General features: G+C 41.6%; 1 protein-coding gene across 3 annotated transcripts; it reads right to left on the reverse strand.

Moving 5' to 3' along the window:
* Positions 1 to 754: 754 nt before the first annotated feature.
* Positions 755 to 24,076, reverse strand: enpp2 (ectonucleotide pyrophosphatase/phosphodiesterase 2). Of its 3 annotated transcripts, none has more exons than XM_084027077.1 (25): positions 23,996 to 24,076; positions 23,225 to 23,330; positions 18,179 to 18,334; positions 16,460 to 16,585; positions 15,741 to 15,801; positions 15,466 to 15,563; positions 15,219 to 15,298; positions 14,471 to 14,590; positions 13,780 to 13,835; positions 11,745 to 11,810; positions 10,792 to 10,864; positions 10,559 to 10,667; positions 10,243 to 10,368; positions 9,679 to 9,710; positions 9,328 to 9,455; positions 6,981 to 7,056; positions 6,449 to 6,536; positions 6,130 to 6,299; positions 4,819 to 4,864; positions 4,356 to 4,495; positions 4,027 to 4,162; positions 3,632 to 3,709; positions 3,320 to 3,452; positions 3,059 to 3,212; positions 755 to 2,547 (listed from the first exon to the last, which is right to left on the reverse strand). In XM_084027077.1, exons 1-25 carry the CDS (start codon positions 24,011 to 24,013, stop codon positions 2,377 to 2,379), a joined length of 2,547 nt encoding a protein of 848 aa, XP_083883203.1. In that variant the 5' UTR covers positions 24,014 to 24,076; the 3' UTR covers positions 755 to 2,376. The 3 variants fall into 3 exon arrangements, with proteins under 3 accessions (XP_083883203.1, XP_083883202.1, XP_083883204.1); XM_084027076.1 differs by having other exon boundaries at positions 4,819 to 4,954; XM_084027078.1 differs by lacking the exon at positions 18,179 to 18,334 and having other exon boundaries at positions 4,819 to 4,954.
* Positions 24,077 to 24,150: the final 74 nt, after the last annotated feature.

Genomic DNA, 24,150 nt, shown 5'->3' on the forward strand with positions numbered 1-24,150 from the left:
TACAGCCAACTTTTTACAGAGCCATGCTGTGTGTTCACTTTATGTTACTGTCAGTGTAAAGTATGCATGTAATGGGGTGGAGGTACTGTAATGCAATTTTGTTCTTGTTTTATAGGTTTTTGTAAAAAAATAATAATTAATAATAATAAAATAAATATATATATTTTAAATGTGGCCCTGGCTTTAATGAGCAGTTTGTTTGAAGTTTGCTGCACATTCAATTATATTTTATTTATAGTGTCATATCACAACCAAATTATCTCAGTTTCAGAGTCCCAACATCACTCAGGAGCAAGCGAAAAAACTGCCTCTATATATGTCTGTGATCATCAGGCTGACTCTGCATCTGCACGACGACCCAAATGACTTCATATGCACACCTGAAGGGATAGAGGTGCTGGCTGAGAGTCCACATATCTACAGCCTCATCCATTGGAAGGCCCATGATGACCTCAGGGTCACTGTAACCAAGGGTCTGAATGGTGGTGACGTGCTTTACTCCGGAGACATGTTTTAGGTTGAGGAACGGCCATCTTCTTCTATTATTAACATATCTTTTTATTGTTTACCCAAGCTCTGATTTCATTGTTGTGTGACAAGTTTTGAGTTTGGTTTTGTTTTGTTTTGTTTTACTTTAGCAACATGAACTACCAGTGATTGTCCACGTGGTGGCAGTAGCCACCTGGCTAGAGGGACATACTGTGTCTGCAGCTGGACTAGATTTAATACGAGCCACACTTCATTTAGTAAAAACACTCGTTTAATGTGAAGAAATTTACATAAAGCATAAATAGGTCTCACAGGTGGTAAAGGTTTCAGGAAACACGTCATCATCATCATCATCATCATCATCATCATCATCAACATTATTATTGTGCACAGAAGAAAAAGTCAACACAACACAAACAGAAAATATCTTGAATTCAACATATACACACTGTACACACACGTACACACACACACACACACACACACACACACACACACACACACACACACACACACACACACACACACACACACACACACACACGCATACAAACAACATTGCATTCAATTTCTCCACTGAACATAATGAGAAACTGTTCAATGCAGATATAGTGAAATGAGTGAACAGAGTGGATCCATGTGATTTATAGCAAACTGATCATGTTAAACAATCCTGTTTTGATACTGAGGTGCTGGTTTTGTCTGGGAGTCATTCTCTTCATGGCTTTGTAGTGCAATTAAAGATTGTTTTACCATTTTAAAACATGCCATAGTTTTTGACACATGGAATATTTATTACCTATACAAACTGTTTTTGACCCCCAAGGGCCCTGAACATCCCTGGTTCATTGTGTGTGGAGGTTTTTTTTTGTAATGACTTGATGTGCAAAACAAACAGAGCAGCCCTGTATTATCATACTCATCAAAATACTCACTGTAACACACATTATTTCAGTTTATATTTTGCTACCATGATGGATTTTTGTAAATGAAGCTGTGTTTAATCAAATTGCCTCAAAACAGAAGAGCTGGTGTCTGATACATTTCAGTGTAGGATTATTGTTGGTTGTCTTCCAACAAATGTTATTGTAAATCGCTTTGGATAAAAGTTTCTGCTAAATGCCCTAACGTAAATGTAACTCGGCCTCGGGGCTCCCATGTGTCCGCTATGCTAGATAGGAACAGGAAAGTGTAAATGTACGATGCCCAGAGGATGGTGGTCGTTAAACTGGGGCCTGTTCAGCCCATCTAACAGGATGATGTGGCTTTACTGCTGGAGAGAAAAACCTTCTGCTAAATCATGCGGTGAATCAGAGAGAAACTCAGAAATCTCAGAGAACCGATGAAGGCTAACAAAATTACTGGGCACGTTATGTGTTAATAAACTACCAATTTCAATTTTAAATTGCCTCTTTATATTCTGACAATCTCAGCTTGAGGTCAACTCACTAACCAGTAAGCCTCCGACTATCTCATCAGTTTATTATCATTTTGGCCGTAAAGTTAGCATAAACAGTATATTTATATGAATATATACTCATATTTATAGATTTGGCTTTCATATTTTGTCATTGAATTTGAGTGTCAACCATGAAACAGTAGCACAGAGCTTTACCTTTGGAGCACCACAGCTAGCAGCTCTGCCTCAGTGACGTTCAAGCTTAACAGATGGATGAAATGAATGAGATTAAACCAAATGCCCAGTGAAAGGGCCACAGCATGGACGCTGCATACGGCAGCCTTAGCACCCAGCCAGAGCTAAAGCTGGTGTAGGTCAGTGTAACAGAGATGATCACACCTCTGCCTTGTACCACATACATCCACCACGGTTTTAAAAAAAAGAAAAAAAAGAATCAGCAACATTACTGTCAACAGAGCCAGCAGACATCAGATCTCGCTCTCGTAGGTGTGCATGAAGGTCTTGAGCGAGAGGATTTCAGGGTAGCTCCGGGTGGTTCTGCGGTACAAGTCCATGCCCGTCAGGATCTCGACATCTCGGACTCGAGCTGTGTGCATCTTCATCAGGTCCTCCACCCAGCGAGACTCCTCCTCTGAGCTCTGCGTGGAGGTGAGGAGCACCGAAGCATTAGCATTGGTCCTCTTAGGACCTCAAGACATTTGGTTGTGAAGGAACAGTCTTCACATCGTCATGAGAGTGAGATGAGGAGCTGGAGACTGGGCGGATGGAGAAACTGTCCCATCTTATGTTCCAAAGATAGGAAACATTCTATCCTACAGAAGCAATTCCTAAACTCTGACTGTGCTATCCTTTGATATTGATTCCAGGAACATGACAACAATAATACCCACTTATACATGGTCCAGGAAAGTTTGAGTAGCATTTCAATCATTGGTATTCATGTTCCCAGATTCATTGTCGTTACCATACAGACCTAACAACAGTAATTTTGTCTAGTCATCCTAATTTAGGATTCCTAAATGATGTAATGACTATATTCTACGATAAGAAACTAGAAACATGTTTCTGTAAATCCAAAGGTCCTAAACTTGTACCATTTCTGCTGTGTGCATATGAGTGCGAGAATGTAATTAAAGAAAAGTTCCTTACGTTGCAGGTCTCGTCGTTGCTGCCTCTGTGTGGCAGGATGAAGGCGGCGCTGCTGAGTGGGCCGCTGCACGAGTCTGCAGCCTGGGTGAAGTCTAAGCAGCTGGTCAGCACCACAAAGAAGTGTGTGGGGATGGGTATCATCCCACTGACATACCTGCAATAAAGGGCCAACAAAGACTTAATTGTTGTGTTTGTAGGTATATTTAAGGTTAATCACAAGTGTTAGGGTTAGGGTTAGTGGAGTACAATGAATGTTCCTACTCTTTTATCTTCTCAGCGGAGTCCCTCACACCATCGTAGTCGTAGTCAAATATGGGCCCAACGAGCACATTCACTCCGTTTCTCTCAGTGGCGTATTTCTTCACCAGCGCTCTCTGGAAGTAACTCCATATTCCTGAGAGGGAAGAGAGCGGGAGCAACGAGTCAAAGGGAGGTGATAGCAGATACAGAAAGGTGTCAATATATCAGTGAATCCATCGGAGCTCATTCGGTTTGATTTTTCTGCAGGGAAATCTGTCAAAATCACAACAAGGTTTCAGACGGGGACTGCAGATATCTTGAAGAATCACTTACTCTTGAATGCAGGATACATGGGAACGGTGTTGGTGATGAGGATGGCATCATATTTTTTGTCTATGTTTGAGGACAATTCTGTCAAGAAAGAAACAACAATATAATGAATAACTAGAATGATTGCCTCTGTGGCTCCATCAACCCGTCAAGTTGCAGTTTGCATCCATGTCTGTTCATAATCTAATTTTATCCTGTCAGACATTTGTGTCAAATTAGCTCATGCATTATTGAATTATTGAGTTCTGGCCAAAAACATGACTTGTGAGGTCACAAATTTGAAGAAATTTGTTCTTGATATGTCACATTAATGAGAACTGGACAGACAGACATAATTCCTCTGGCCAGGGGTGTCGCCGGTGTTGCGGAATAAAAAATAAAAAAAGACTTAAACTCACGTGGGGGGTACAGGAAGCCGAAGGTGATCTGTTTGTCTGCTCTGTAGTTGGTACAAGATTGACTGTAGGCTGGAGGGACTCTGGTATCAGGTCTCACACAGTTAGATAGAGCTTCAGGCAGAGGGGACACTTCTACCTGGAGGAGCACACACACACACACACACACACACACACACACACACACACACACACACACACACACACACACACACACACACACACACACACACACACACACACACACACACACACACAGGTCAACTGAGTTCCAGTGTAAACGATTTGTTTTCACTACATCACATCCACCAGGGCAAAGAGCACAGGATTACCTGTCTGCTGACAGCGTATGATGTCCAGAGAGGCATGGACAGAGCCTCGCTGTAGCCGCTGATGTAATCGCTGTGGTGGAGGATGGAGTATTTGGTACGGAAGAGAACAGCCGGTCGGCCGTACGGCAAGTTCCTGCTGTCTGAGGAGGGAGGAGGGAGGAGGGACGGACACAGCAGAGGTGTGAACAGCAACATGTGAGAGCCAAAGTCCAGAACAGCATGATGCATCTTTGTATGCATTGGATCATGATATGCAGGTTTACTTGGGACATGGTGGATTATTTACTATAAAAGACTGAATTTACTAGAAGAATGTACAGCTAGATTTAGTGAGGCTACATGGCTCTGTTTCGAAAGACACTGTGAGCAAGTGTTCATTTAAGTTATGCTTTTGAGTTCCTTCATCCTCAAAGGCTGATATACCATTAAAAAGACATTTTCAGTAACATCATGGAAGACTGACCATCAATAGCTTGCCTCAGTCGCTGGTTTAGCTCCTCCACTTTGTTCTGTAAGAGACAGAGCCAGAGTGACTCCAGGTTATAGCCTCGTACAAGGGTCACTTTCAAACCTCTCTGGCCCCTACTTTTTACACGCAACTGCAAAAAGATCGGAGATTGAAACAATCTCTTGCCAGAGATCTTCATGGGAATCACAAACACAGCATATAGATGAAGTGAAACACTGCAGAGAAACGTCTGGCTCTCAATCACGTCCAATCCAAGCCATTCGGGGAGCAGAGCTCAGAAATACAGACGTCTGGACCCAGAAGGGCGTCAAATATAGAGATGACATGACTTGAACGTGAATTGATTCCAGCTCTGCAGCAGAAAGCAAAGGTTCAACAAGGGTATATAAGTTTTAAGGAAGCTGAATAGAAGGCTATGGTTACTGTTGTCTTTTCAATGCGACTTTTGTGATCAAATGCTCCAGGAACTCAGCTGTTTCCACACCTCGGTGCGACCTTCCTGATCAGATAGTTATTGATCAAATATGTTGCGTGGCTGTAAAACGGGGTAAACACGTTTCATTTCCTATAAATTCTTCACAACAAAAGTTCCCTATTCTTCCTTCCTGCAGTATTAGCCGACGTATTTTACTGAGGAAGAGTTAGTAACAGAGTTCTGATAGACACACTGAGATCTGGTCTGGCTGATCAGATCCCAATGCGAGCAAGATCCGATCTGGGATTGTACAGACTTGACAGTTAGCGTGTTCAGGCATCGTCGGGTGATCAAAGTCGCACTAAAAAGACAAGCGTTACCGCGGCCGAAGAAACAACAAAGAAATCAAGTACTTAGATACATGTTTTCAAGTCAAACAGGCTCATTCACTTACGCACACATCATTAGTTAACCATGGGTGATTGGCCCATACAGATGATGCTTTTTAAAGGCTGCTGTGTGAAAAGACAACTTTTAACTGCACTTCAAAGGCAAAACAGAAAAGTGCTTTTTGAAAACTCAAAAAAGACAACATCTGTATTCGGTCACATGCTGTGCCATGTTTGGGATCTTCGCTAAAACCATCTAAAAAACGTACATAGATGCCAAAAATTCTCCTTTCAACATTATAATCACATTAAAGTGATATAATTCACTTAATTAATTATTGACACCGTTTTTGTGCCGATAAAGAGCAGGATGAGTTTGGTTTCATTGTTATTACTAAATTTAGTGAGATAGACAGACAAGCCAATCTCCTTAAATCTAGTATTCCTTTCAGCGGTGTGCAGGAAGCCGAGCCAGGCCTGCCAATGATCATCATGGCTGACCTTGTCTTCGCAGCTGCAGCCCAGGTCATCCGTTCCTGCAGGAACTAGACCAGAGGCCGCTGGCCTGGAAACCTCCTCTGGCATGGTGGGCCTGAAGGAGGGGCTTCTCAGCAGGTGGTTCAGACTGCCATGGGTGCCATTATTGGGAGCCGGTCTCAGACCCAGAAGATCTAAGAGTGGGAGAAATCACTTCCATTACACATATATCACCACTTATGTTGAACTAGTAAACTCATATATTAATTGAAACACATTTTCTTAGATGACTAGAATCAAAAATATGCACATTGACACAAAAAAACACAAAAATATGCCTTACCACACATGACATTATAAAGCTCAATGTTTTCAAAGGCTGGAACTTTAGTCTTGAATTTAAATGTAGGTCCATACCCCAAGAAAATAGTCTGAAAATGAAAGTTGATGGCACAAGTCAATTGATTTCTAACAGTAAATAACAACAGTTAGTGTTAGGGTGACCAGATGAGGATGGGCGAAAAATGTTGGCGAGGCTGAGTGATTGATGGTTTAATTAAACAACATCATTGTTCAATTTGTGGCAGGACTGCTAACATAACCAACAAGGTTTGAGTAGGCTTTAACTAACCAAAACGTGTTTTAATTCTAATTACAACAAACGGGACATGATTTGCTGCTTGTTAAACCAGACTCTCCCGTATTTTTCTCTCATTATTTCAGATTTAAGACCTAATACTTGTGTACTATAGCCTTTAAACCAGTGTCATTGATTAGAATAGTGTGTAAAATCTAGATATAATCTATGTTGCTGCACTGTATATGAAAATCCAGCCGGATGACTCCTTGGTGCCATTGTAGATTATGATGGGTACCTGCATGCTGTTGATCTTATTGTCGTATCCATGGTCACCAGCAAAGCCACAGGGTCTCCGCCCTTCAGGAACTTTCCTGTGATGAATAGAATAAATCGTAGATCAGTATTCGGTTGAGTCACACACTGATCACAGGGTCGGCAGCTCGACCCCCACCTCCTCCTCTCCATGTTTGAAGCGTCACAACCCTGCGTGGTCGTTCGCTGCCATCGGTGTGGCTGTGAGTGCATGAGTGAATGAGCAAAAACCTTGTCAACTGCTCTGAATTAACTGCAAAATAAATGTGCCCATTCATGTACTTATTCATCGTCTTATGTCACTTCTGGTTGCAAAAAGCAAAACGACAGCCAAAACCGAGACGGCGACAGCCAAAATCCAAAATCCAAACTTCAAAACTGTAGCCCACACACAGATGTGTGACTACAGGGTGACAACATCCACTTCTTATATACAGACTCTGGTTCTGTCTCTAAGTTTCCAGTGTTTTTTAACGTGGCAGAAATCTGGAGTCAAAGTGACCTTAAAAGAGATGGAAGAAGAGTAAGAAACAGTACAAAACAAGTCTGACTGACTCCAAAGTGATCTCCTCGTGGGCCACAAGTCAAACCAATCAACAAGGGTTTCACAAATTACTACAATTTACCTCGAAGGTGTCCCGATGCTGTGTGCACACAAGTTTAAAAGCATGATATTAACAGTTGGACTGAAGTCAGTATTCAGCTACTTCAGCCCAGGACAAGCACTCCTTCACACAACCCAAGCCAAGGTCCTCTAATTGAAAAACAGCCACTTTTTACTAAGTGTCCATTAAAACACTACTGCCAGTTGTATACCTTAATATTTGAGTGTGTGTGTGTGTGTGTGTGTGTGTGTGTGTGTGTCCAGGGGGTGAAGCCACAAGCATGTTAAAAATGTAAATGACGAGCTAACAGGGAAATGAGACGAGCAAATTTAGTGAGCAGTTAATTGGTTTGGGATTTATATGGACATTGACTTATGGACAGTATATGTGTGTGTGTGTGTGTGTGTGTGACAGAGAGTGTAAACGCTCCGACACTCTGCTCAAAGCTCCGGTGCCAACGATTAAAGCGTCTGTGCAAACCTCAAAGATCTCTTTCATTTAGCAGCTCTGCATACGTGTGTGTGTGTGTGTGTGTGTGTGTGTGTGTGTGTGTGTGTGTGTGTGTGTGTGTGTGTGTGTGTGTGTGTGTAGGTGTGTGTGTGTGTGTGTGTGTGTGTGTGTGTGTGTGCGACAGACAGAATGTAGCTCTGCCATGATTCACTAGCCAAAAAACATGACAGCTCCATGCAAGGAGGCTGTTACTCATATGAACACACACACACACACACACACACACACACACACACACACACACACACACACACACACACACACACACACACACACACACACACACACACACACACACACACACACACACACACACAGACCGCTGCGAGCCAAGATGGTTTGTTTTCACTTTTAGTCACGATGACTTCATGGTTTACTTAGTCACTGAATCACTGCAGTAAGAGTTTTTACTGCTCTACATCAAACGCCTGTCAGAGTTCATTTAAGCCCGTCATTCACCTTTCAGCAGCTGCCCTTTTTTTAAAAAAAAAAAGCACATCTGAGAAGTTTTCAGCAGTACACGTGTTAATGATGCGTTGATAGCAGCTCACGTTAACATAAAAATGTGGTTGTAATTAAAGCAAGATGTGCAGTTAAACGGCTTCGCTGATGGGTGGGCTGGAAACGCCACGTATCGACACCCGACTGCACAGAACATTAGTGCACTTCCAACAACAAATTAAATCTAAATTTGGTGGAACTTCTGGAGAACTCATCATCATTGGAAAAAAAAAATAGCATGAAGGGGGCAACATGTCAACTTATAAGGAGCACTCTTCCCCTGATTTGCAGGATGTATGGTCATGTATTTATGCTCATTGCAGAGAGTAAGTCACTGACTCCTGCTGTAAGTGTGTGTGTGTGTGTCCTGTTATGACTCTCAGAAGAGAGTGAAATCAGAGGGGTTATTATGGGAAATCAATAAGAACTAATCTGTGGACTTTATGACAAAGGTTCCAATCACACATCAATTAGATTACTCACTATTAAAGACTTTCTTTAATGTACTTCAGCCTGGTCTGACTCATCTTATACATGCATGTTGGGCCTGAAGGTGAAGAAAATCTGAAGCGATTACATGAAAGTCTATGAATAGTTGTCGGAACCTGGTCAGACCTGGCCAATGCTACTCTGTGATTGGCCGGTCTGCTTTTGAGGGCAGGATTTAGTGAAGGGGTCAGTAGATGAAACATTGCAGCGTTGGTGGTGTCGTACCTGGCAACGTGCCACTTCCTCTCCACCAGCAGGTGAATCTCTTCAATGCGTCGGTTGTTGGCGTAGTGCAGTCTCTTAGGCAGGTGCTGCTTCAGGTAGGGCTTAAAGTGCTGGTCGGCCTTCTTACACTGGAACAAAGAAACAAGCGTTGCTATTTTGATCATACAGAAGCAAATGAGAGGGGAAACACTACGTTTTCACTCCTTGTGTCTCTGGTTTTTAATACTTGTGTTACTGATGTGTTTCTCTTGTAAAGCACTTTGAGCTGTATGTATGTTAGGACATTATTACTATTATATATATATTTTTTATTTAAATTTCTGGTATTTTCCATGCAAGCCTAATACTTACTGTTAGATTTGCAACAACAGCCTTGGGGTCATCTGGGGAAAAAAAGAACATTGAAAACTGCTGTAAAGTACAACAAAGCAACATACTGTTCAGTATTCCCATAAACATTTAACTTAATGAACTCCAGCTGGTGCTGAGAAGCAGGTTATTGGGACAAATGAATGCAGACACAAGTGTCTATTTTCCAAGAACAAGCGGAAACATGGCCGTGTTGTACCGCTGATCGGTAGCCACTGTAGGTACGTTGCACGCTGCCAGTGTTCACATCAGAGGCTTCATGTGTCACAAAAAACTAAATTTGAGAAAACTGCCTTGAAAGAAACATATTGTAAAATTCTACTACAGGTGAGTAGACATTAAAATAAGGTTTAACTCATAAATATCACCATGAAATGACCAGTTGATCACTTAAATTCAGACGATTATATTTCTTAATCTACACACATAATAATAGTACACATCTAAATTTGTATTTTGGATGTTTTCTTTCCAAGAATCAAAACATAAATAAGAGAATGGCATATCTCAGCAAAAATTCGGTATAATGAGCTTTCCTCTTCTCACATTTAGGATTGTTGGGGTATCGCGAGCGTATTCTGCCTAGAGACCCGGGGACGAGGATGATGTCATCAACGTTGGTCATGTAGTTGCTGAGGAACTCGGTGCGATCACAGTGGGCCTCTTCCATCCCTGAGAGGAGACACAGGAGAGGGACGGGCTGGTCAAACCTATGCTGAACTGAATCGGCAATGCTCCTTTTTTTTTTGCCTGTGTGTGTGTGTGTGTGTGTGTGTGTGTGTGTGTGTGTGTGTGTGTGTGTGTGTGTGTGTGTGTCTGTGTGTGTGTGTGTGTGTGTGTGTGTGTGTGTGTGGGTCTGTACCATGATCGCCCACCAGGATGATGTTGACACAGCGGTGCAGTTTCATCTGTTTAAGTCCATTCATCAGTTGGCCGATGATTCTGTCAATCGTCCTCAGAGGGTTGTTCAACTGAAACACAGAAAGTCAGTGAGAATCCACTGCATGTGTGTGTGTTGATGATACACAATAAGTTATATGTGCACCTTTCCATGCAAACCCACATCTCGCCATGAAGCACAGATAAACTACTCACTTCTGCACTCATGGGCCCCATTTTGTGTCCGTATGTGTCTGGTTGTTCAGAGTGCATGGCGTAAACGTAGGGCCTGAAACAAGATGGACATGGGGACAGTGATGATCCATAAAAACTGCTGCTTTACAGAGCATCAACTGCAGCAGAGGGGATTTAGTCAATTTAATAAAATACTGCCATTTTGAGGTGTTTGTACTTAATTAAAATGTGCGTTATATTGTTCTTTATACTTCTATTCCACTACATTTAAAAGGAAATGGTCGTAGTTTTTACTCCAATACATGCATTTGACATTTTCATTTGCATACTTAGTAGTAACTTATCAGATTAAGATGTGACATTAAGAGACCATAAAATAATAAATGAAGATAAAAGATTGTCACATTTCAGATGTCGATGGGCAGGGTTGGGTGATAATAGATTACATGTAATTGTGATTACAAAAATAACAAAAATATGCAATAAAATTATAGCTACAGGGGTTATTTGATTACATTTTTATTAGGTCTGTTCCTTTTTGGAACGAGGGAAAAGTGCTGAGTGTGATCTCCATCAGTAAAGGGGGAAGTCATGGAATTACATGGCAAACACAATCAGATGTGGAATAGCAACGAGGCTTGGCAGGGTAAAAGGAGGAGCTACTGGTCCACCACTAGCTGGAATATTTGCACAACATTAATGTTAAGCTTTCACCTAACTTAGCGTAACCTTATATTTCTGCGTTGATTCCATTTTTATTTGAGTATTTTAAGTTCAAATAACTTTTAGTGAGCAAATTAACTCTTTATATTTTCATTCTGAACGTCAGGAGTTACATTAGAGCACTTTATAAAAAAACAATGAGATACGGTGAAATGTTATTTCCCACTCTTGCTGTCGTGGCTGCAAAAATAAATCTGGAGAAAAACATAAAAGTGAAACACAAGTGTGGAAATATGAGAAACTGATTTCACCTCTCTCCTTCGGGGAGGTGGAGCCACTGAAGCATGGTCAGTATCCGCCTCTCCAGAGGGATCGAGCTGGAACAAAAAAACACACACAATGAAGGGTAATGTTGGTGAAGAAACACTGACAAACAAGCCAAAGACGGGGTTACACTAACACACTTTGATTCCTGATGAACCATTAAACTCCAAAGTGTTGCTCATAAAGCAGAGCACATTTCAAGCGCTCTCACTGTTTAAAGTGTGTGAAAGTCAAAAGGCTGCCTGTGTTGTGATGAGGCCACCAACCACGCTGCTGGCTGACAGTCCACAGCTGTCAACCATCAAGCCCAGGACTGAGGCCCTGAATGGGGCTTGATGTATGAGGCGAGGGGGGGTTGACAGCAGGCTTCTCTCTCTCCATGTTTGATCCCTTTCTGCGCTTTCGTCTATGTTCACACTTTAACAGCATTTCCCCTCCTCTTGGTTTATGCACCCTCCATCTCCCTATTCTTCTCCCTTCCTTCCATCCTCTTCCTGTGGTTTAGAGGGGGGGGGGGGGGGGGGGACCTCCCAGAAAGCTGAACCCAACACAGACCTTCAACCAGTCAGCCAATCATTTAGCAATCATCACTGGTCTCCATTAGCATGCCAATCCCACAGTGGCACTATAACACTAAATCATGTCATGTGTATCGCTTTATTCTTCTCGCAAACTTCTGTCAGTACCAAGTGCAAAAAAAAAAAAAAAAGCACTGTAACCCTGGCATTGGCCCTCTGGTTCTACAGAGCAGCACGTCTGCGACCCCAGTTCACAGAGGAATCCTGGGTAGTGTAAACAGGGCCATTTGCACAAATTGCTGTAAAAACAGCCCTCTGCGGGGATCTGCCGCCCGCTCCATCAAAGCCTTCTCTGTACCGATAAATGTGGGCTCCTTTGTGTTCCTCACAGGCTATAGGTTTGGTGCCAGGGCATGAGTACGCAGCAGGAACATGAACAAACATGTTCTCAGGACGTTTCCTTCGAGGACTTTCAGCGCCAAATCATTTGCAGTCTTAAAACAATGCATGGTCTTTAAGGGTAGATGAGAAGAATGCCATATGGGGTCAGGTGATACGAACTCAGGTGTCGGTAACCTGAACAAGGAATCTTCAATTATTGGTGAGTACATGACCCAAACCAACAGGAAACCTCCCCATAACATTAGGTTTTATAGGTGATGTTGCCATCTGATTGGCAGAAATGACGTGTGGCTGTAAAGCTTCCAGTATTAATAGGTCAGAGTGCTCATTTCTCGCAATTTAATAATGTGTTCTTACCTGGTAGCGGAGTACATAGATGACAACAGAGAGTGCATTCAGTGAACTGAACAAGCTGAACATCTGACTCCCTGTGAGTTGTGTTTACAATCCCTGATTCACTTACCAGGCAACATGAACAAATATAAAAATGCCAAAGGCAACTTTTCCAGAACTACGATAGCGTATCAGGGCCAGGCATAAGAGGAGAAAATGAGGAGGAAGATTTTAATTTAGATTGCATTTCAAGAATAAAGTCAAAATGTTGATAAAAGTTGAACTTAACTCAAAAGTTGAATCAGTGAGGAAGATTTTATATATATATATTTTAAAGAAAATGTATTTTGCACTCTAAGAATAAAGTTGTAATGTTGAGAATATTAAATCCTCGTGCCAGGAGAAAAAAAGTAATAAAAAGAAATAAAAAATCATATATATTTAAAAAATAAATAAATAAATAAATATGAAATTTCAAGAATAAACATATTTTGAGAATAAATCAAACTACTAGCAATAGTGCATATACTGAAATGTTACCTTTATTCTTCTTCCATATAAAATATTATGTCATTATAAGTCATTTGATAATGGCCACCCAGTTGTAATGACCGGTGTATTAATAAAGGAAAAAAATACCACAAAAGTATTAAAAAGAAAATGGAAATGAAAGATTGTGCTTTAGCTGATGTGGAAAACTGAAAGGGCAAGATTGGGAATCGCTTTCAGGAAATGATTTTGTGACTGAGAGCTGCAAATGTGGACTTACACAGGCCAGAAGAATGTGGCAGCCTTCACTCCCTGTTTGAGTGCTGTGATCCAGATCTAGGAGAGGAACAGCACAGTCTTATTAGTTTATTGGTCTGATAGAGTTGGGGAGGATAATGGAGCGTTACACCAACAGCAACGTGAGGGCAGGAAAACCAAGGTCATGGTGTACAATACAATACAGTACACTGCTGTGAGATGAGTATCTCACTATGTGGATACAGGCCAACTTACTTCTGTTAAAGCCTTGTTAATTAGCAATGCATCCTGACTCAATATTGTAATCCTCACGCAGGTTTACGCTTTAAGTAACTCCAAAAAACAGAGCCCTGAAGAGTTCCAAACTATTTAATGTCAAAAGCTTCAGTCTTCTCAGAAGTGGAGGAAATCCCAAGCCAGCTTTCATATTAACATCTGTTATTAATCATCGAATATTAAAGCCTATCAGACTTGTTTTGTTAGATCTGAGTCCTGCCATTCGTCCTGTAGCTGGCTTGAAAAGAAAAGTTGTTCCTGCTTTTGTTGGCCTCTGATCTGTGACCTGTCAAAAACACCGACGTTCAAAGTCATACACAAAAGTTATTTATCGTCAAACGCAAAAAGAACCAAAAGAACATATAAAATGCAGTCAAAGTGTTGATGAACCACAGATGGTAAAAAGAAAGGCTACAGAGAGAAGAGTCCACACTTACTGGCTGTCCTCCCCACCACCGATGGCTGAGTTTCTCTCGGCTTCTCAGGGTGAAGGTGGCATCAAACACCGGGTCATGCATGGAGTTGCCGATGATCCCATGGGATTCTGGGTAGAGACCCTGAGAACCATCAAACTGAGATTACGTCCAGGCCAATAATATTCGTCATTTAACTGTAATTGATTGGTCTTTTTTTTCTCTGTATTGCCTATAAAATATTAAAAACTATGGTTAGTACCTTTAGTCAAAATTCACTTTTTGTTTGATTCAACCACTGAGGAGTCTCTGAAGTCAATCACTGCTTATTATTCCACTTGCCTTTCTCACACCTCAAATGTTTTCAGATACACATCTTATACTGTTTAGACAGTTTAGACATTCAAGCAAGTGGAGCAAATTCTTTCAACGCATGACTTTCACCCAGGAGACAGCTGTTCGTGTCCTGCGTGAAACCAAAAGAAATCATTGACTTTATGTACCATTGTTCTGCATTACAAAAGAGAGTCCACTAAGGGGGGTTGCCATTTCTTAACGTTATTACAGTTGTTCCGTTCCATTGATACATTAGCGGTGTGGCAAGCGTGATACAAAGCTGATATACAAATTAGCAAACATGCTAATTTGGACGGATTGCGCTTAACGGTAGCAGTCGATTTTAAGGTACATCTCAGGCTAACTTAACACCTCTAAAGTCTGAAGGCAGACTTTTATTACATAACAAAAACAGACAACCTGCTTATTGTCATACCGTAGCCAGTGAGTAGAGGTTTGGGAAGGTTTTTGAGGGGTAAACAGGCCTCATGTATGGAGCATGGGTTCCACATGTTCCTGAAAAGAAAAACAGAGCAAAAGGAAACTCCTAGATTAGCAACGCAGACACCCATGAGTAGAACCACATCAGTTGCTGATTTTCTGTTAATGCTCATGGCTCCATAAGTCAACACGTCCCTGTCAAGGACAGAACGTAGAGGTCTCACAGCTAATCCAGGACTTACTCAGTTTCTCGATGTTTGGGATGACGGCGTTTCCTCTCTTCACGTAAGAAGCTCTAAATCCGTCCACTGACAGCATGATGAGGGGCGGGCGCACAAACCTGCACACACACGCATGTCAGAGGAAGAAAAACAAATATGGTGTTATAGGAAATCAAACTTTTGTAAGTGAAATCATTCAGATATGTGACATACGTATAGGCTACATATATTTGAAAGGAAGCTTTAACATGAACATTGACCGATCGCTTCATTCTCCTCCACGGACGTAAACGCACCCAGCAGGACATTCAGATGTCTTGATCTCCTCACACTCATCCTGCAGCCAGGAAGTGTCCCCTGAAAGAAGATGATCAGAGGAGGGTCTGAGGGGCAAAGTGGTGTATGAACAACACGAGCTGAACGTAGCAAATATCAAAGTCCAGATGTTCTAATGCATTCTTTTGTATTATAGAAAATAATTTTTACAGGTGTATCAGGAATGCTCTGAGCTGCTTTTTTTTTTTTACCGTGTTTCTGAGCAGACTAACAGCGCAGTGAAAGGACAGACAGAGCAGAGCTCCTCCTCACAGTGATAATGTGTCTGACTCCTACAAACAAGCACATGTTCAGCTGATCTGATCCTGTCCCTGCCTGACCCAGGATTCTTGTTTGCTTGACGCTGACTGTAGTTTTGGTTACGTAAATGTGTGCAAACGCACTGATATAAAGCAGCTTGTTAAGGAGGACAGGCAGCATTTGATCATACTTGTATTAAAGAGAAATAAGCAAAGCATTTAGCATCTAAATGTTCATAATCAGGCGTTTTTAATACGTTTAAAGTAAAAAATCCATTAAAACAACTGACAATGCTCGGAGGAACACTTTGGATAAGTCTCCGCTTTTATTTAAGAGAGGAACCTTAATAAAAAAGTTTGCTCAGCAAAACTGAAAACCTCTAATCGAGGCTGCGATATCGTTATGTACAATCACGTTTAGTGTATTTAAAGTTGCAAACCTTTGCACAGTGTCTTGTAGTTGGTACAGCAGTCTCCTCTAGCCAGACAGTCATCAGAACAGTGGCAGGCATGTTGTTCATTCCGGGTCTCTCCGCACCGATCTTTACTGCACTCGTAACCCCCGTCTGCAGCGGGGAACACAAACAGCACACTCTGAAACCTTGATATAAGCAACTAATCTAGTGCTGAAACCACATGAACTGAGAAGTGAAAACTGAGCCCTCAGCACTCGGTTTGGGGACAAACATGGACAACGCTGCATAGATTCTGGCCAAATGGTGAAGATGAGAAACCCAGATGAGAGTCAGAGCTGGATCTTTTTCAGGCCCAGCGGGGATTACAGCTGCAAGGCAGTGGTAAACCAAAGACCACCAGGCTGAAGGAGAGGGCAGCAAATCAGACCACTGACACTGGAAGCAGCAGCGGGGAAATGCTAAGAGGAAGGCAATACGTGGACCGTAGCAACAAACAAGTCACGTTTACATAACAAGAAGGAACCAGTTGAGGCTCATTTCCAGCCCATGTGACTAAATGGAAGCCCACAGCTGGCCAATCAGGCTTCGGAATGATACCTCAGATATCTAATGAGAACAATCATTTAAACTGATTGAAGCTGATGGGAAATCATTCCTTCATGGAATATTATTAAAGGGACAGTTCACCCCGAAATCAAAAATGCATATTTGCTTGCCCGTAGTGTTTCTGGAAAGGGACATTGCAGTTATAAGAGTGACATATAGTCCCATTATATTATATAATATAATTACACTATATTACATCTCTACGCTGATATCTCCAAAATTAGGAATACATCAAAACTATCTAGTTTGATAAATAGCACGACAGATAAGAGGAAAAAGATGAAAAACATTAAAACATTGTTTTGCTACAAAGTAATCAGAGTCTGGCTAAATAGCAACACTGCAAAGTTCCATCGTCAAAGAAAGCCGTGGGGGAGGAAGTATTCACATCATTTACTTAAAGGGGAACACACCACTTTAACGAAGGAGTTCAACATGTTATTTCCAGGTTCACTCAATATCTGTGAACATGAGTTACTCTCCCTCAGAGCCAGAAACCAGAGAGGTGAGTCTCTAACCTGTGATGTCATCAAGAAGAGAGTCTGGAGCTTTAGACTGTTCTCACTATGTAGAGAACTTGAGTAGATAAACTTAGTTACACAAAAAATCATTATGAAAAGTGGAATAATACTTTAAATGAAGAGAATACTTTGCTTCCTCTCTCATATACACACAAAGAGAAGAGTCACAGTAACACATCAAACTCACATTTCACGGCTTTTCCATTTTGTTTGAAAAAATAAAAATCCTGAGCACCTGATGGATATTAAATGCCAGATGTCTAAAGATTTCCTCCAGCTGTTTTATTTGGCCTCTCTGACCCGACCGGCACAATCGAGAGTCCTTTTCCTCTGATACCAAACACGCTGCCAAAAAGCTGGGAGTCATTTATGATTTTCAAATCACAGCACAGTTTCTCTCTACTTTAAAACTCAACGATGAGTTTTAGTCAAAAAGCCTTTTCTTTTTAATTATTGAGACACATGCTCAAAATAGCAAAGTGCATAATAGACAGAGACAACGTTTAATGTGTCAAAAAGTCTAGTTTCATGTTGCTCCTCTATGACAGATGGGTTAAAAAGCTACGTAGAAAGAAAAAAAACAATCAGAAGATAAGCGGGGAGGATGACTGAGTACCTGTCCTGAGGCAGAGCTGGTCAAAGTCAGAGCAGCAGCCGTGGTAGGTCTTACACAGGTTGTCACAGCGACAGTTTGGTGGCTCCAACTCAACCAGCTCAAAGCACCTGTTCCTGCAGGAGCCGGAGGTTGGCACGTACTGAGCCGCAGAGCGAGCTGATGAGAGAAACACAGATTAACACTATTATGTCATCTGGATTTCCTGCTGTGGGCTGTGGTGTCACATCACAACCCATCTGCTGAAACACAGCAGAAAGAGTAGAGTGGAGTGCTGAAATGGAACAAAGAAATGAAAAGATAAAATGCGGATTTGAGTATTAAAAAATAAAACAGACGGAGGAAGCCAAGCCCTAAAGCTTCCCCCGCTTTATTGTCTGTTTGACACTAAACGGACCAACATTTACAAAATGAACATCATGCTGTATGTATCTTATTTCCTTGGTGTTTGACAAAAGACCTGAAGTTGGTTGAAATGTTGCTAATAAGGACATTGTGGGTGTGTTTGGATATCATTCTGCCAAAATGCCTCTTCCCCGACTCTCATTCACTCCGTCGTACTCAGAAGTGTGTGGATGATGTTTTGACTAAAAGGTACTGTGACTTTAAACATCAACCCTTGATTTTGTTAAAGCCCCCAGACAGTGGTGCCCACACATGTCAAAACCTTTCACAAAAAACAACAACAACAAAAACAAAACAGTGGACTGGGAGGAGATTTTGGCATTTGGCCACTGGGGGCAATAACAAAATACTGCATATTGTGCAAAGAATGAATGAATGGCTGCACTGTTCAAATGCCTATAAACCTGTAATGACCTACAGTCATAAATACTGTATAATAAGAACAAACTACTTTGTCAAGAGCAATACATTTGATTGGAAAACTGAGCCATTCATGTTATTTTTCATAATAACTTGTAATAACTGTGACAAAAGGTCTGTAGAGTGTGTGCTGACCTCTGCAGTTACTAAACTTCAAATCCTCTCCTGGGACTCAAACTATGGTAATCTACCTCACTATGTGCACAGGTTCCCCCGAACACAATAATGCTCTTGTCCACTGAGGTCCGACCCACATTGTGGGACCCCCCTGGCTTAACTGAAGACATCCTGGAGATCTGAGAGGGAGTGAACTTAATGCTACATTTCTAACAACATGCTTCTTGTCCACAGAGAAAACCAGAGGAAGTCAACGGGAGTTCTTTGTGTGTTCCTGTGTGTGTGTGTGTGTGTTTATGTTGCCCAGCTAGTTGGCGCAGCAGTGTAGACTCAGACAGTGGTCTGGCATCAATATCCTCTTCGCTATAAGACTCCATCGCAGCGAGTGTGGACTACAGGTCAAAGGTGAAAACTGTCTCCTTTCCTCAGGCTACCAGAGCACATATTATGTTGTCATGGCTCCATGAGTGTGGATTCAAACTTAAAGGACCATACCAGAGTTGCTACATGTCATTATCCATCGACAGCGTCGGCATCCTGGCTTAAATAAAACTTGACCATGTTTATGTGATATTTAAATTGTTTTTTTGATGACAAAATTTCAAAATGTACCTGAAAATGTTTGTCATGATAAGCGAAAACTCACCTCGTCATTAAAATCCTCCTCCTAGGTCAAATTCCAGTTTGAAATTCCGTTCTTGTAAGAAACTTTCCAGGCATAATAACATTCTCTGGGCTCTGTTGTGATTGACAGCTCAGAAGGCGGAACCAAAGTATAAAGGATATAAAAGATTGGCTGAAAGTTAGACCTCGTGAATTTGCACAGAAAATATGTTAAAGAATTTTTTGCTCATGGAGAGGATTCCGAATTAGACCGATATGGTCCTTTAAACTGAGAGTGAAAGTCTTTCTTTTGACAACTCTAAAAATGGAGTTTCAAATAATCACAGGACTTCCATCTAGGAGAGTTAGAGCCCCGTGTGAAACTAATAGCAAACGTTGACATTTTGTCACGTCAGTCGTAACGTGAATGTCGCTAGTCACGTGAGTAAAGCTAACTCTGTTGCCTAAACGTGACGTCTTGTGAAGACGGAAGCTTATTTTGAAAAGACACAAACAAGCATATATTGACACGCTGTGACTGACATGACATGCAAAAGTGACGCTAGATCGATATGCAGACGCCTTGGAGAATCAAATGCTGGCTGGTTTGTCTGGAGAAGTACAACACATTACGCCTTCAGTGGAAGATTCACAAAATATCCTCCAAGAAAAGGGTTCAGGCCTTTTTACATTTCTTAATTGAGCCCAAAGAAATAGATTAAATAACATACAGTTCAGTTGATTACATGTATGTCGTTGTTGTTTAATGATCATTTTAGATGTGATGCATTCAGTTGTAGATTAGTGAAGGTCATCACAGCCTTGATCCGGGACCACCATCTACCCAAACTAGGATATTTCACTCAGTGGGGCTTATAATGTTGAAAATGCAAACTCAGCAGATAGTCGGCAATATTAGTAACAAAGTCAGGCATGTGTGAAATAACAGAATACATGAACTACAATGTTGACAGCTCTGGGATGAACTAGAACACAGACCTTGATATATATATATTTAAAGTTAACATGAGTTTTCACTCTCAATCAAAGTGGGAAAAGCACAGGTGTTACTAATTACAACATCAACATTCAGCGCCAGTAAGCCGCGGTGACAGCGAGGCAGACTCACATGAGCAACAACAGGACCCTGAAACTCAAGCAGCTAAATTCAATTTGGCCACGATTCCATTCATTCTTTGCACCTGTGCTTTTCCTACCGTGACGTGTTGAAATATGTTCTGTGACAAAAGGCAGACGTTTTCCACTGAGGACAAGCCGAGGTACGTTTGTATTTTTTACCTTCTTCATGTAACAAAGTGTTCGGGTTCTGACAGATGATGATCCAGAACTGTGATATGTAGAATGACTACGGCTTTATCCGTGGAGTTCGAGAGATGGAAGAGTATGCTGTGTTTTGGAAAATTACGTTGAATTTGTTATTTTATAATGAAAAAAAAGGACAGAACCTGTTTACCCAGGTTCTAAAGTTTCATGATGAATTGATGGACTGCAATTAAACTGCAAACAACTTCAGGTGAAGGCAAGATAACCGAAATCCTTCAGTGCACAAAGAATGCCACTTTGAAGAAGAGTAAATTCTTCTTAAACAAAAAAGTAGCAAAAAATATACAGCGACAAAACTGCAGACTGGACTGCAGCCGCTGCCGGTTGCTATGACAATCTATGGCAAAGTGAAGCAAACCGCTAACTCGGAGAATCTGAAGCAGAAAATGAGCTCCAATGCTTTCTTAATATTGACTCAAGGTAGAGCAACACAAACACACTCTCTCTCTCCTCCTACTCCTAAAAACACACACACACACACACACACACACACACACACACACACACACACACACACACACACACACACACACACACACAGAGGCTGCCCAATCCCAACCTCGCAGGCTCACAGTGATCCGTTGTAACCCCCCCTCCCCCCCCACCACAACCACCAACACCGTACTCTGCTCACTTATTTCATATGCGCTGGCAGACACTTCTTATAGAAAATAACCCAGTAAATAAACCGAGCAGGAGACATTCCTCTGGAGCTGCAGACGCTGCTGTGGAAAGTTAGTCCTCCTCTAATTGCATGTTGCTCATTAGAGGGAAGATCTTGGAGAAGGGCTGGACGTGTCACTCCAGTTGACATTGGGGTGACTGATTGCACTTGAAGCTCACATAGGGTGCGATATCTCCTCTGCTCTCTGTCCTGCGAACAGCTGGCCAAGATACATTAATGCGGGTGACTTTTCCTGTGGTTTGCTTCACTGGACCGTTCTGAGACGCTTTCACATGAGCTCAATGCACCTTTGCATTGTTCTCGTTTGTTTGACAGCAGGAAACCACACAATACTTGTCGTGTGGTGATGTGGGGGTGCACCCAACGATCATTTTCATTATTGATTAATCGATGCATTGGTCAATTAATCTTTTAGCACAGAAAAGGTCAGAAAATTGTGAAAGATGTCACAATTTAGAGGCCAATATGACATCTTCATATTACTTTACTATTACAACAGACAACAACCCAATAACGTTGATGTAAAAAAGCAGCACCACTTCACATTTATCTTATGTGACAGTAAGTTTTTTGGGCTGTTGGTCGAACAAAATGAGTCATATGAAGTTGTCATCTTGGACTCTTTCAAAGATGAAATGATCCATCAATGATTCAATTAAAAAATGAATCAATAATGATATGATCTTTTGTTGCGGCATTCCTATAAAGGACTCAAAGGGTGACAAGATGATGCTTTCAGAAGATAAACCAGGGTTGGAAACAGGAAAAACACCAAATTCTGCTTACATTTCATACCTTTTCTAATCTTTGCCTTATTTAGAGCTTTAAAAATGATTAAAATGTTACACTCCGTGAAGGCAAATCGCTGTTCTGTTCAACTCCTCACAGGTCAGACACATGCAACCTCGCAATGAGTTGATTGTGGTGAATTTCCATTATTGGGATAATCACGGATACCTTCATGAGTGACCTGAAAAAGCTGTCTAGCTCGTTGTCATGGTAAAGAAGTGAAATTATGTATTTATCCCTCATTAATGCAGGGAAACCTTATGATTTATTATCACTGTCCTTTACTCAAAAGGATGTTCACAAAAAGTTTCTTAACTAAATGTTCAGTTTGTTTAACAGCTATTTTAAGAGTTTTAAGGATTTTTTGATGATAATATCGTGAATTGTTATTATTTTGGGTAGGATAATCATGATATGAAATTTTAAAGATAATACTCTTTCTGCTGAAATGAAATCAGGACAGAAGGAAAAAAGACTGGTTCCCACTTGATACTTACTGAACTGATTGTAGGAACCTTTTCTTTTACAACCATCCACAAGGAGGTCAGCGGTCATGGGCAGTTACAGAACAGCCACCCTGAAGGTGGGAGGGGATCAGGGCCTTTTTCAAGGCCACCTCAATTGTGTGAAGGATTGCCAGCTCAGGGTTCAAAGATGTTCTCAGTAACAAGACCAGCAGTACTCACACTCGGTCCTGGCTGACGTCCTGTCCTCTCCTGAGCGCTTGGGCCGGTCGTAGACAAATCCTGAACACACGCTGGTGCCACACAGGACGGACAGGATCCAAACAAACTGAGACAACAACACATCAAACTTCAGAACAACCATGTACATCACTGCTGCATAGGCTGATCAAAAGCATGAAGTCTATTCTATTCTATTAAAACCTTATTACCAAAACATGTCAGGTAGTCCTGGCTATTAATATGCAATGTTGCATTTTGTCAGTTTACTGCAAAAGTAATTTCAAATGTGTTGTCTTTCTATCCTAGCTTGCTATATAGATGTGTGGCTCCAAAATGTATTCTCAACTTTATTTTTCAAAGGTTTGTGAAGAATTAAAACCAAACACAGATTCATGCAGGTCTTGCTTCCTTGGAATTGATGTAACACAGGTCATGCTTTTCTCGATGACCTGTCATGACCGGTTGGGTGCTTGGTTCAAAGAGAATAGGGACCACCCGCATCCGCATAACTATCGCCTTTGATTGATTGATTGACGACTCTACAATTGTTGTGCAAATGCTTAGGAACGGGAAGGGAAGAGGGGAGATGGGGGGTATTCCGGGGGAGGAAAATCTAGAAAGACAAGGAAATGCTCTTTCGGCTGCAATGAATTATGCAAATTCTCTAAACACACCGTTAAATGCGCAATTACGCGCGGATTTACGCACGGCGATGTCTATGTTGTGAAGCGACCTGCAGCTACAACATGCGGACGTGGGCTCTTACCGTACCAGTTTCTGAAGCCACATGTTCCTCTGACGGGCCGAGCGTAGTCCTGTGCTGTAGGTCGGAGAGTGAGTGATGCTGACTCCGAAACCGAAGGACCACCGGAGAGGAGGACCGTTGAAGAGACCAGGAGGGAGAGGGAAGGGAGGGGGAGGTGACT

This window comes from Eutrigla gurnardus (genome assembly GCF_963514095.1).
Source record: "Eutrigla gurnardus genome assembly, chromosome: 14".
Lineage (NCBI taxonomy): Eukaryota > Metazoa > Chordata > Actinopteri > Perciformes > Triglidae > Eutrigla > Eutrigla gurnardus.

Bases quoted from the DNA above. Each gene is read 5' to 3' on its own strand.
- enpp2 (XM_084027076.1), bottom strand. The intron at 10,369-10,558 runs GTACAGACCCAC...GTCTCCTCTCAG, and splicing joins CATCCTGGTGGGCGATCATG to GGATGGAAGAGGCCCACTGT. The intron at 9,456-9,678 runs GTAAGTATTAGG...TCTTTGTTCCAG, and splicing joins CTGTTGTTGCAAATCTAACA to TGTAAGAAGGCCGACCAGCA.